This window comes from Hyla sarda, chromosome 6, assembly GCF_029499605.1.
Source record: "Hyla sarda isolate aHylSar1 chromosome 6, aHylSar1.hap1, whole genome shotgun sequence".
Lineage (NCBI taxonomy): Eukaryota > Metazoa > Chordata > Amphibia > Anura > Hylidae > Hyla > Hyla sarda.
Window position 1 is genome coordinate 262,820,201 of NC_079194.1, and position 14,305 is coordinate 262,834,505.

Sequence of the window (14,305 nt, forward strand, 5' to 3'; positions counted from 1 at the left end):
GCTTCCCTGTATGGACCCCGTGCATCTCTGCTTCCCTGTACGAACCCCGTGCATCTCTGCGTCCCTGTATAGACCCCGTGCATCTCTGCTTCCCTGTACGAACCCCGTGCATCTCTGCTTCCCTGTATAGACCTCATGCATCTCTGCTTCCCTGTATGAACCCTATGCATCTCTGCTTCCCTGTATAGACCCCGTGCATCTCTGCTTCCCTGTATGAACCCCGTGCATCTCTGCTTCCCTGTATAGACCCCGTTCATCTCTGCTTCCCTGTATAGACCCCGGGCATCTTTGCTTCCCTGTATGAACCCCATGCATCTCTGCTTCGCTGTACGAACCCCGTGCATCTCTGCTTCCCTGTATGAACCCCGTGCATCTCTGCTTCTCTGTATGAACCCCGTGCATCTCAGCTTCCCTGTACGAACCCCGTGCATCTCTGCTTCCCTGTATAGACCCCGTGCATCTCTGCTTCCCTGTATAGACCCCGTGCATCTCTGCTTCCCTGTACGAACCCCGTGCATCTCTGCTCCCCTGTATAGACCCCGTGCATCTCTGCTTCCCTGTATGAACCCTGTGCATCTCTGCTTCCCTGTATAGACCCCGTGCATCTCTGCTTTCCTGTATGAACCCCGTGCATCTCTGCTTCCCTGTATGGACCCCATGCATCTCTGCTTCCCTGTATCGACCCCGTGCATCTCTGCTTCCCTGTATGAACCCCGTGCATCTCTGCTTCCCTGTATGAACCCCCGTGCATCTCTGCTTCCCTGTATGGACCCCGTGCATTTCTGCTTCCCTGTATGGACCCCGTGCATTTCTGCTTCCCTGTATGGACCCCCTGCATCTCTACTTCCCTGTATGAACCCTGTGCATTTCTATGTCCCTGTATGAACGCTGACATAGAAATGCAAAGGGTTCATACAGTGATGTTCATGTCCTGTACAAACCCCATTCATTTATATGTCCTCTTTATGGGGCTAATGAACACCCCATGAAATAGCAGAAACCAGCCTGTGCAGTTCGTCCTCCCCCTTGCAACCCGAGGAAACCTGCGTTATACACAGCACACTAACATAACTCAGCCCTGGTTGGGATACACTGGTATACACACACACAAAAGGGACTACAACTCCCAGCATGTGTCATTCAGGAGTCTTCAGTCTGTGTTATAACACCAGCATGCTGACTCTGTAGTCTCCTGGGAGTTGTAGTTCACCATACCGATACAGGGCATACACCAGTGTTTCCCAACCAGGGTGCCTCCAAGTGTTGCAAAACTACAAATCCCAGCATTCCCTGGTTGGGAACCACTAGCATACACACACACACACACACACACATATAACAGCGACTACAACTGCCAGCATTCCCTGGTTGGGAACCACTAGCATACACACATATAACAGGGACTACAACTCTCAGCATTCCCTAGTTGGGAACCACTAGCTTATACACACACACACACACACACATAACATGGACTACAACTCCCAGCATGTGTCATTCGGAAGTCCGCCCCTAACACATAGAAATCATCCCCAGTATGATATTTATTCCCCTGCAGTCTATACATCCCCAGCCCGTGTAATATGTCCCCTTCACACACAGAAATTATCCCCCCCCCCCTTATCCCCAGCCCATGCAGTATGTCCCCCCCTTATCCCCAGCCCATGCAGTATGTCCAACCCTTATCCCCAGCCCATGCAGTATGTCCCCCCCTTATCCCCAGCCCGTGCAGTGCAGTATGTCCCCCCCTTATCCCCAGCCCATGCAGTGCAGTATGTCCCCTGACCTTATCCCCAGCCCAAGCAGTGCAGTATGTCCCCTGCCCTTATCCCCAGCCCGTGCAGTATGTCCCCCCCTTATCCCCAGCCCGTGCAGTATGTTCCCCTCCCTTATCCCCAGCCCATGCAGTATATCCCTCCCTTATCCCCAGCCCGTGCAGTATATCCCCCCTTATCCCCAGCCCGTGCAGTGCAGTATGTCCCCCCTTATCCCCAAGCCCGTGCAGTGCAGTATGTCCCCCCCCCTTATCCCCAGCCCATGCAGTGCAGTATGTCCCCCCTTATCCCCAGCCCATGCAGTGCAGTATGTTCCCCCCCTTATCCCCAGCCCGTGCAGTGCAATATGTTCCCCCCCCTTATCCCCAGCCCGTGCAGTGCAGTATGTTCCCCCCCCTTATCCCCAGCCCGTGCAGTGCATTATGTCCCCCCTTATCCCCAGCCCGTGCAGTGCAGTATGCTTCCCCCCTTATCCCCAGCCCGTGCAGTATGTCCCCCCCTTATCCCCAGCCCCTGCAGTGCAGTATGTCCCCCCCCCTTATCCCCAGCCCGTGCAGTGCAGTATGTCCCCCCCTTATCCCCAGCCCATGCAGTGCAGTATGTCCCCCCCTTATCCCTAGCCTGTGCAGTATATCCCCCCCCTTATCCCCAGCCCGTGCAGTGCAGTATGTCCCCCCCCTTATCCCCAGCCTGTGCAGTATGTCCCCCCCTTATCCCCAGCCCGTGCAGTGCAGTATGTTCCCTCCTTATCCCCAGCCCGTGCAGTGCAGTATGTCCCCCCCCTTATCCCCAGCCTGTGTAGTGTAGTATGTCCCCCCCCCTTATCCCCAGCCCATGCAGTGTAGTATGTCCTCCCCGTTATCCCCAGCCCGTGCAGTGCAGTATGTCCCCCCCTTATCCCCAGCCCGTGCAGTGCAGTATGTCCGTCCCCCCCCTTATCCCCAGCCCGTGCAGTGCAATATGTCCCCCACACCCTTATCCCCAGCCCGTGCAGAGCAGTATGTCCTCCTTCACACATAGCAGTCATTAGGTTGGTGAGAAGCTGTGCATGTATGTCCTCTCTCCCCTGCTGTGGCTTATTTTGACCGTGCAAACTTATGTCCTCCCAAGACAGAGCAGGGGGAGGTGAAGGAGCTGTGCTCGAATGTCTTCTCTCCCCTCCCCTCCCCTGCTCTGTGTTTTCCCCCATGCAAACTTACAACCTCCCGATGTTAGATTAGGTCCTGTGGAGACAGAGCAGGGGAAGGGGAGGGGAGGAGCTGTGTACCGAGCTGTGTACGTCCTCGCTCTTCCCCTGTTGTGTCTTCTTGTGTAATATAGAGTGGGGGGAGTGAGGTGAGATTTTCAAACCTAGGGGGCGTGGCTTAATTATCTCCTGCAGACGTGCGATCTCGGGCTCTGCCTTCGCTCCTCCCGCTCTAGCTTCGGAAAACTTCAGAGAGCTGAGGAGAGGAGCGGTTCGACTTTTGCATGGGTTTTCGAAATCTCACCTCACACCAGCTGGGGAGAAGGAGTGGGTAATGTGACAGTGCTGCGCTCCTGACAGATAGAGGAGCACAGCACCGCCAGAGTTGTTTTAGGGTTAGGGTTACAGACAGTGACTGCCGTACACTGCTCCGTGAGTGAGGGGCACACGTAACTATAACGCTCAGCGCTCCAGCCTGGCAGCGTTTGCTTATGCGTACCTCTGAGTGACGCCTTTTTAACTTATAGGAAAAAATGGCCCTGTCCCCGCCTCTCCCATAGAACTACATGGAGGAGGTGTGTCGGCCGCGTCATCACGCCTCCTCTGCACAGGAGAGCCCTCCATGCGGGAGTTCACGGGGGTCCCAGCGGTCGGACCAGCGCGATCAGACACCTATCCCCTATCCTGTGAACTTATCCTAGGGGATAAGTTCTCTTTTGCTGCAGATGTCCTTTAAGCTGTTCTGTCCGCAGCTCCACTCCCTGCACAGACAGTGCTTGCACCAATGCCGCTGAGAAAGAACCTCCCTGAAGACCTGCTGCCAACTGTAACATCTGGCAGCCTGTATATGCCAATATGTGAACCCCATCCTCCTGCACACTGTATGTAGTGATGTGTGACCCCGTCCCCATATTATGCAGTGTACAGGAGTGTCACATATCACTCTATGGGGGGATCACATATAAATATATATATTTTATAAATAGATGTGACACTCCTGTATATAGTAGTGTTTGAGTCCATGTACGCAGCTATATGTAGTACAAGGGTGATAAATATACAGTATATAGCGATGTAACCCCACCCATACCAGTGGCGGATCCAGGGGGGGGGGGGAATGGGGCAATTGCCACCCCTCCCGTACTATAGCATGGTGGATCAGGAGCTGTCAGCTGTCCCGCTCCACCAATCCTTCACCTTTCTCCCACGCTGCGGTTGCTCCATTCCTGCAGTCAGTGAGAGTTGCGGGGACGCCATCCACAGCATTACGCCGGCGCGATGACATCACATCATCGCGCTGGTGCCCGGAAATTACGTCCCCGCGGCTCTCACTGGCTGCAAGAACGGAGCAGCCGCAGCGTGTGACAAAGGTGAAGGGTGTGGGGAGGGGGGGGGGTTGTGTAAATGATGGGTGAGGGGCACATGTCAGGGGGCATTATATGTGGGGGCAAATGACAGGGACCCCCTGTCATGTGTCCCTCATATATAATACCCCATGTCCTGTGCCCCTCACAAATAATGCCCCCCCTGACATGTGCCCATATAATGCACATATAATGCCCCCCTGACATTTGCTGCTTACTTATAATACCCCAGTCATGTGCCCATCACTTATAATAGCCCCTGTCCTGTGCCCCTCATAAATAATGCCCCCCTGTCATGTGCCCCCACCAGGGGTGGACACAGACAACAGAGGGCCCCTGTGCAAAGAATATGCCTGCCCACCCCCCACCCAGGTAATATGTTTGCTAGGTAAGCAGGTAGTACGTTTGCAAGTAGTAAATTAGGTAAGTAGAACATTCTCTAAGTAGGTAGGCAAGTAGTAAGTTTGCAAGTTATTTAGGCAGGTAGTAAGTTCAGTTGGTAGGAAGGCAAGTAAAAGGTTTGCCACTAGGTAGGTAGGTTACCGTATATACTCGAGTATAAGCCGACCCGAATATAAGCCGAGGCCCCTAATTTCACCCCAAAATCCCAGGAAAAGTTATTGACTCGAGTATAAGCCTAGGGTGGGAAATACATCATCCCCCCCTGTCATCATCCAGACCCCCGTCATTAACACCCTCATCATCATCACCCTGTCATCATCACCCTGTCATTATCCCCCCTTCATCATTCCCCCTTCATGCCGATGGCTGCCCGGGCTTGCTGGGAGTTGTAGTTTTGAAACCTCTGGAGGTCCGCAGGTTGAAGACCACTGAGAGCGGAGAGTTCACTTGAGTATAAGCCGAGGGGGGTGTTTTCAGCACGAAAAATCGTGCTGAAAAACTCGGCTTATACTCGAGTATAAACGGTATACGTTTGTTAGGTAGGCAGGAAAAGCATTTGCTAGGTAGGTAATATGTTTGGTTGGTAGGTAGGCAGGTATATGTTTGGTTGGTAGGTGGGTGGCCACGTTACATTTGGTAGGTAGGCCCTTAGTCCAGTGTTTTCCAAACAGGCTTTGGCTGTTTGGGCATGCTGGGAGTTGTAGTTTTGCAACAGCTGGAGGCACTCAGGTTGGGAAACACTGGACTAAGAGCCCAACTACCCACCAAAATGCCACCTTCTGCTGCAAAAACTCTAACTTCCAGCTTAAGACTGTCCGAGCATGCTGGGAGTTGTAGTTTTGCAACAGATGGAGAGACAATGTTTTGAAAACACTGCCGTAGTTAGTGTTTACCAACCTGGGGGCCTCCAGCTGTTGCAAAACTACAACTCCAAGCATGCCCGGACAGTCTTAAGCTGGGAGTTAGAGTTTTTCAACAGCTGGAGGCACCCAGGTTGGAAAACAATGGACTAAGGACCTACCTACCAAACCTGAGTGTCTCCAGCTGTTGCAGAACTATAACTCCCAGCATGCCTGGACAGCTAAAGACTGTCAGGGGAATGCTGGGAGTTGTAGTTTTGCAACAGCTGGAAGTCCTCAGGTTGGAAAATACTGACTAAGGCAGTGTTTTCAAAACAGTGTCTCTCCAGGTGGTCCAAAACTACAACTCCCAGCATTCCCGGACAGTCTTTAGCTGTCAAGGCATGCTGGAAGATAGTTTTGCAACAGCTGGAGGCACACTTATTTGTAAACACTGGTGTAACACTGGAGGCACACTGATTTGTAAAACTGGTGCTGAAACAATGATGACACTGAGTGCACCGTGATTCACTGACCTGCAGGAAAAGCAGAAGGCGGCGAACAGAGAACGGGACACCAATATTGGAGCAACGGGGGAGCATAGACAGTTGAGTTAGTTTCTTTTGGAATAATTTTCATCCCTGGCACAGTGGATAACACTAAAATAAAATACTAAAAAAGCCAGCAAGTAGAAGTAAAACGTCCGTCTTTATTCAGGGTTCTTCCTTAAAAGCCTTCACGGTGGCAGACAAACCGTGAACATATCAAAAATATGAAATATTGCACAAACAGAGGGGGGTCCCAAGCATGGCTGACGCGTTTCTGATCTATCGATCCTTACTCATAGCCTGTAGATCCTCAAATGAGGCACCCTTATATACTCCAGGGCATTTTCCCCATTCCCACAGGAAGGGGAGGGACAGGTCCACATCACATGTGCGCGTGATTAAAACCAAAACAAAAACATGGGACCAAACACAGATAAATTATTCGGAGACATATCAGTAATGTAATATTAAATCTGTTTTGCTATTTAGACCATGGGGTTGAATGCAATTCAAAAGATAAATCCACATGATTTCCCTATTGTGGAGGGATCGAATATAGTCACCTCCCCGTTTATTTAGGTTCACCTTCTCAATGCCTGAGAACCTGAGGGAAGTGGTGTCTGAATTATGACATATTAGAAAATGTTTAGATATGTTAGAAATTTTCGAGCTTAAAGGGCCAGCAGCATGTCTAATGTGCTCTGGCATGCGTTTTTTAAGGGACCTTTTGGTGGAACCAACATATGTTAAGTGACATTGTGTGCACATGATAAAACAAAAGTGCTATCACAGTTTATAAAGTTGTGAATGACATGGCATTTGCCATCCACCGTACCTTCTATTTTCTGGCATTTTCTGGCAAAGGTACATACCACACACCGCGATTTACTGCACTTGTGGAAGCCCTTGGTGCTAATCCACTGGGTGGTAACACTAGCCATGTCCACCATACTGGGAACAAGGAGATTGGATAGAGTAGGTGCTCGCCTCGCTGCAAATCTCACACCTGACTTTATAATCTCCCCTACCGTGGGATCTGTTGATAGCAAAGGTAAGTGTTTAATTACAATGCGTTTGATGTCATTAAATTCTGGACTGTACGTGTTGACAAATGTAGGACAATCTTGTGATTCAGTTGGTTGCTTACTTGTAAAAAGGGATTTTCGATCCATAGGATAACCAGGGTAACCTCGAGCCGCCAGGCGTGTGCATGCTGCATCAGCTTCCCTGCGGTACACCTCGGCGGAAGAACTGTTCCGCTTAATTCGTATAAGTTCACCTACTGGTATGGCTCTTACTGTTTGTTTGGAATGGCATGAATTCGCCCTTTGGATGGTATTGCCTGATATCTTTTTTCTGTAAGGATCAACCTCAATTTTATTTGTATCAGGGTTGCCACGTAATATGACATCCAAAAAGGGGCTTTCACTTTTACACCATGTGTGGGTAAACGTAAGATTGAACCGATTATTATTGATATATGTCATGAATGCATCAACGGTCAGATGGTCAGACGACCAAATGATGAACACATCGGATACATACCTCCCATACCATGCGAGGCATGTGGAAATGGATTGGTGTCAGAAAAAATAAACTGCTTCTCCCACCAAAAAACAAAAAGCTTAGCCCGAGCTGGTGATGACTTTGCTCCCATTGAAGCACCCGTGCGCTGCAAATAAAAATTGTTACCAAACATAAAATAATTGTGTTTTAACACAAAATCTACCACCTCATTAATGTAATGTCTCAAATCCACAGAATATTTAGAAAATCTCATCAGTATATCCGAGATAGCTGATAATGCCAGGTTTTGCGGAATACTGGAATAGAGCGATTCAATGTCGCAAGTAAGCCACGACAGAGAATCGCTCCATGTGAATTCATCCATGATTTTTAGCAAGTGCTTAGTGTCCTTGATATAACTTGGGCATTGCATAACCAGAGGTTGCAGTACTGAGTCCAACCACTCGCATAGGTGCTCGTTAAGGGATCCGATCCCCGCCACGATCGGACGCATCGGCGGCGGGAATCGGTCCTTATGCAGCTTGGGTAGCAAGTGGAAGATAGGAATTATTGGAGCACTCACGAAAATATAATCCACTTCTTTTTGGGTCAAAATAGATCTGGCTTTCCCCTCTTCCAACAGAGTCAACAGTTCTTTTTTAAAAGGTTCAGTGGGATCCCCACAAAGTTTAAGGTAAGTTTTATCATCATTAGATTTTCATTTAAATTGATATACAGTCCCGTGTCCATACAATTTTTGTTTTTCTTTAATTTCTTTATGGCAGCAGCCTCCTTTTTATTCAAATTAGGACATTACTTTTGATTGTAGATTAACCAAATCTTTCATGATGAGGTCCTGGAACCAATCAAAAATTGCTGGTCTGGTCTGTATGAGGTAAACATTTTTAGTGGAGAAGGTATGTGCAGTATTCACTTCATCACAAATTGATATCCCACTATTTTCAAGGAGACAGATCTCTAAAAGCAATTTGTTCTGCTAACGTATGCATTAGTGGTAAATCAGGGTTTATAGAAAGTTGAGGTGGGTCCGATGGTTCATCAGCATTTTCCACAAAAAAATGTTTCTTAACTGTTAAAGTTCTCATAAATTTATTTATATCCAAAATTGTCCGATAAACATCAAAATGATGTGTAGGAGAGAAACCCAGTCCTTTCCACAGGACCGAGGTTTCTTCATCTGTAATGATTTGTGCAGAAATGTTGATGACTTGAAAATCCTCTTTTATTACTTTTTCCGTTTGTCCTTGTTACGCTCCAAAGCTCTTCTTCCTATGTTTTCTGCCACCGCGCCTTCCTCGTTTTTTGACTGTCTTCTCGCATTGCGATTCTTGTGAGTGTTCACATATTGCGGTTCTGAGTCCCTGCTAGTGTCCGTGGTATCTGAACAATCTGAATTTTCAGTAAACTCCTGGTCAGAAGAACTAAATTCACATGGAGCGATTCTCTGTCGTGGCTTACTTGCGACATTGAATCGCTCTATTCCAGTATTCCGAAAAACCTGGCATTATCAGCTATCTCGGATATACTGATGAGATTTTGTAAATATTCTGTGGATTTGAGACATTACATTATTGAGGTGGTAGATTTTGTGTTAAAACACAATTATTTTATGTTTGGTAACAATTTTTATTTGCAGCGCACGGGTGCTTCAATGGGAGCAAAGTCATCACCAGCTCGGGCTAACCTTTTTGTTTTTTGGTGGGAGGAGCAGTTTATTTTTTCTGACACCAATCCATTTTCCACATGCCTCGCATGGTATGGGAGGTATGTAGACGATGTGGTCATCATTTGGTCGTCCGACCATCTGACCGTTGATGCATTCATGACATATATCAATAATAATCGGTTCAATCTTAAAGGGGTATTCCAGGCAAAAACTTTTTTATATATATCAACTGGCTCCAGAAAGTTAAACAGATTTGTAAATTACTTCTATTAAAAAATCTTAACCCTTTCAGTACTTATGAGCTTCTGAAGATAAGGTTGTTATTTTCTGTCTAAGTGCTCTCTCTGACACCTGTCTCGGGAAACACCCAGTTTAGAAGAGGTTTGCTAAGGGGATTTGCTTCTAAACTGGGCGTTGCCCGAGACAGGTGTCATCAGAGACCTTAACTTCAGAAGGTCATAAGTACTGAAAGGGTTAAGATTTTTTAATAGAAGTAATTTACAAATCTGTTTAACTTTCTGGAGCCAGTTGATATATAAAAAAAAGTTTTGGCCTGGAATACCCCTTTAAGTCCCAGGATGCCCTTGGTCCTAGTGGGGTTAAAAGATCAAAAGATTAAAATATATAAACTAAGACGACACTGAAGTACGGGGATATACTCGGCAGGCCTGGAGAAATATTTTTCTAAAAGATGTTTTTATGTACTTGATGTATTTCTAGGTGTATATTAATATATATATATATATATATATATATATATATATATATATATATATGTATATGTCAAAGAAGAAAGAAGCACTCCTAAAGCGTGAGTAGCTGCCTCCAGCTAGGGTCCGTGTCCAGGATTCTGCATACGTAGTTCCAAGGAAAATGCTGTGGCACTCAAGGTATGGTGAAAAAATTGAAAAAATGAAAACTATTTATTCATCCCAAATGTGCAAAGAGCAACGTTTCAATGGTCTCACACCATCATTATCAAGTGGCTTGATAATGATGGTGTGAGACCATTGAAACGTTGCTCTTTGCACATTTGGGATGAATTAATAGTTTTCATTTTTTCGCCATACCTTGAGTGCCACAGCATATTCCTTGGAACTACGAATGCAGAATCCTGGACACGGACCCTAGCTGGAGGCACCTACTCACGCTTGGAACTATATATATATATATATATATATATATATATATATATATATATATATATACACACACACACAAATCAAAAAATATGTTGCAGTCTCTTGTAATACCTTTTTTATTGGACGAACAGAATTTTGTAGAGACATGCTTTCAGGATTCCTCCCTCTATCAAGTCCAATAGACAAGGACTAATGATCAAAGGACTTTATAAATTATCAGGGAGGAATCCCAAAAGTTTGTCTCTACAAAATTCTGTTAGTCCAATAAAAAAGGTATTACAATCTGCATCACTGGACTAATATGGCTACTCACATTTACTATACAGATATACACATACCTGAAGATGGTTTAGAACCCTGTGATGTCACACATGCTTGTGATGATGTCACCGTAAGCTGTACAAGGAGGTGCGCGCTGGCTGCAGTCTCTTCAGTGTGTTTTGCATTCACAACCTGTGGTGCAAAGTGTTTGTTAGAGAGTTTCTATTTGCGATAGAGAATTCAAGATTTTGACCGTTCCTTGTCTGAAGAGAGAACCACAAGGTAAGTCTCAGCCTCTTCTATTCATACATACACAGGGCTTTTTGTTTGACAGTTTTTTTTTTATTGTTGTTGCTTTTTTTTTTAGCAAAAAAACCCAAGAAATTAATTTCCAAAAGAAATAACAAAAGTTATATTTCTCATAGCATTGTGACAATACTTGGCTTAGGCATTAAACATAATAAAACACACAGATAGTATCATGACCAGAGCTTTTTCTTGCAAAACTGCTAAAATGCAATTATGCCCAAAAAAGCCCCCAAGAAAAAGAGTCCTAATTCATGAAGTTCTAAAAGATATAAGTCTATGAGAAAGATTTGGTGGTGTATCTACAGTATGAAGTTCACATGGCCCAGTGACCATACACCCAAGCCCTTATAATCCTCCATTACTAGAACAGATTCAGGGTTGTCAGATATTACTAGGACCGGACAGGTTCAGGGTTATCAGATATTACTAGGACCAGACAGGTTCAGGGTTATCAGATATTACTAGGACCGGACAGGTTCAGGGTTATCAGATATTACTAGGACCGGACAGGTTCAGGGTTATCAGATATTACTAGGACCGGACAGGTTCAGGGTTATCAGATATTACTAGGACCGGACAGGTTCAGGGTTATCAGATATTACTAGGACCGGACAGGTTCAGGGTTATCAGATATTACTAGGACCGGACAGGTTCAGGGTTATCAGATATTACTAGGACCGGACAGGTTCAGGGTTATCAGATATTACTAGGACCGGACAGGTTCAGGGTTATCAGATATTACTAGGACCGGACAGGTTCAGGGTTATCAGATATTACTAGGACCGGACAGGTTCAGGGTTATCAGATATTACTAGGACCGGACAGGTTCAGGGTTATCAGATATTACTAGGACCGGACAGGTTCAGGGTTATCAGATATTACTAGGACCGGACAGGTTCAGGGTTATCAGACATTGGTAACCTCAGGGAAGACGTCTCCATATAAAACACTTATAGAGAAGCGTCTTCTTCTGAGGCTGCGATGGTCTCAGTGTTATCTTGTGGTTCTGTGCTGGACATTTCTGCTCTGTATGAAGGATCTATTGTATAATGACAGCAATGATGACATGTTGTCTAATGTGTTCACTTATCTCTCTCTCTCTCTAGTGTTTTCAGGCTCTGACCTGTGACCATGGCCTCTCCACAAGACCCATTGCTGAAGGAGGAGGAAGAAGCAATGGAGGACCATAGTGATATGGATGTAGAAAAGGGCGATATCCCTGAGAGGCAGAACCTGCCATCTCTAAGTGTGATGTCCACCGCACGTTCCATCATCACCGTAGTGATCCTTGCCTTTGTTAATTTGCTCATCTATGCAAATCGCTCCAGCGTGGCGGGGGTGCTGCCTTATATACAGAAAGCATATGACACCAATGCTAGTCTGTCCGGCTTATTGAATACATTGTTCATTGGAAGCTACGTGCTGGTCGCACCAATTGCCGGATATTTGGGCGACCACTGTAATAAGAAATATACTGTTTGCGCAGGAGTCATCGTTTGGCTGAGTATGACACTTACCCTGTCATTCATCCCTGACGGGTACTTCCTGCTCTTCCTGCTGACGAGTGGACTGGTTGGGGCCGGAGAGGCGACTTTCTGCACCATCGCCCCCTCCATCATTGCAGACCTTTTTACAAGTGACCAGCGGACCCGCATGCTGAACGTGTTTTACTCCGTCATACCTGTAGGCTGCGGACTAGGATACATCATCGGGCCCAAAGTGACTGATGCAGCAAGGGGCGATTGGCACTGGGCATTTCGGGTCACCCCTGGCCTGGGCCTCATAGCTGTGGCTTTGATGATTTTGGTCACAAAGGAGCTTCCAAGAACGACTACAAACGGGAAAAAGAACAACAAATCCCAGAAGTTTGCCAAATGGGCGACAGATCTGAAAAAACTATTTAAAAATCGAAGCTTCATGTTAACCACCATGGGATCGACGGCTGTATCCTTCATAGTGGGAGCCATAGGTGTATGGGGTCCGTCATACCTGACCCACGCACGAACACTCCTACAAGAGAAGGACCCTTGCCGTGCTGAACCGTGTGACTATCACGACATCCTAATATTTGGTGTGGTTACAGTCGTTTCCGGCATTCTGGGAGTTGTAGCAGGGACGGAGATAAGTAAAAGATATCGCAAATCCAACCCACGGGCGGACCCGCTTGTGTGTGGATGCGCAATGATGCTCTCCGCCCCTTTTCTTCTGTTGGCATTGACTTTTGGCAACATCAGCCTCGTTGCCACCAACATCTTCATCTTCATCGGAGAGACGCTTCTGTCAGTAAATTTCACCCTCATATCTGACATTATACTAAAAGTAGTAACTCCGTGGAGGAGATCTTCAGCCCTGGCCATGCAGATGACAATCTATCACCTCCTAGGAGACGCCGGCAGCCCGTACCTCATCGGCCTGATATCTGACACCTACGAACGAGGATATGCCAAATCCCCTCTTCTGAAATACCGCAGCCTGGAGTATGCCCTCATGACCTGCACCATAATGGCAGTAATCGGAGGGGCCTTCTTCATGGCCACGGCCCTATATATAGAGAGGGACGAAAAAGAAGCAGAGATGGAATCAGAACCTCCGTCATCCTCCTCCTCCTCACTGCTTCCTGCCGATGAGGACCGCGCTTCAGACTGAGGAAAAGTCATTGCTTACCTTTATCTCGTCTACTTCATTAAAAAAAAAAATTAAGAAAAAAATAACTGCATTTGTTCTATATTCCACTTTACCCCTTATTCTCTACCCAGGGGCGGACACAGACAGCAGAGGGCCCTTGTGCAAAGAATGTGCCTGTGCCCCCCCCCCCCCCAAAAACATCAATTGTTCAGCACCCCCCCTCCATGTGTCACTTACTCAGGTGGACCCCCATATGTCACTTGCTGTATAAGTTTCTAATTATTTATTAAGGCCTCCCATATGCCGCAGCTCATTCAAGAGCATAGTTTCCCCACATTAGGTAGCACAGATTCCCCACATCAGGTAACATAGTTTCCCCACATTAGGTAACATAGTTTCCCCACATTAGGTAGCATAGTTTGCCCACATTAGGTAGCACATATTCCCCACATTAGGTAGCACAGATTCCCCACATTAGGTAGCACAGATTCCCCACATTAGGTAACATAGTTTCCCCACATTAGGTAGCATAGCTTCCCCACATGAGGTAGCATACTTTCCCCACATTACGTAGCATAGTTTCCCCACATTAGGTAGCACAGATTCCCCACATTAGGTAACATAGTTTCCCCACATTAGGGAGCATAGATTCCTCACATTA

The 14,305-nt window shown here is 46.7% G+C and overlaps 1 protein-coding gene and 1 long non-coding RNA gene across 2 annotated transcripts in view; one reads left to right on the plus strand and one right to left on the minus strand.

Annotated features, from left to right (window-relative positions):
• LOC130277009 (uncharacterized) overlaps positions 1–10,902 on the minus strand; it is an 85,042-nt gene extending 74,140 nt beyond the window's left edge. Inside the window, exon 1 of the long non-coding RNA XR_008845331.1 lies at positions 10,788–10,902. This is a non-coding gene — a long non-coding RNA (uncharacterized LOC130277009). The remainder of the gene's footprint in view (positions 1–10,787) is intronic.
• On the plus strand, positions 10,880–13,687 carry LOC130277006 (protein spinster homolog 1-like). The gene is made up of 2 exons (XM_056527163.1): positions 10,880–10,992; positions 12,126–13,687. Exon 2 carries the CDS (start codon positions 12,151–12,153, stop codon positions 13,663–13,665), a length of 1,515 nt encoding a protein of 504 aa, XP_056383138.1. The 5' UTR covers positions 10,880–10,992; positions 12,126–12,150; the 3' UTR covers positions 13,666–13,687.
• The last annotated feature ends 618 nt before the right edge of the window (positions 13,688–14,305 follow it).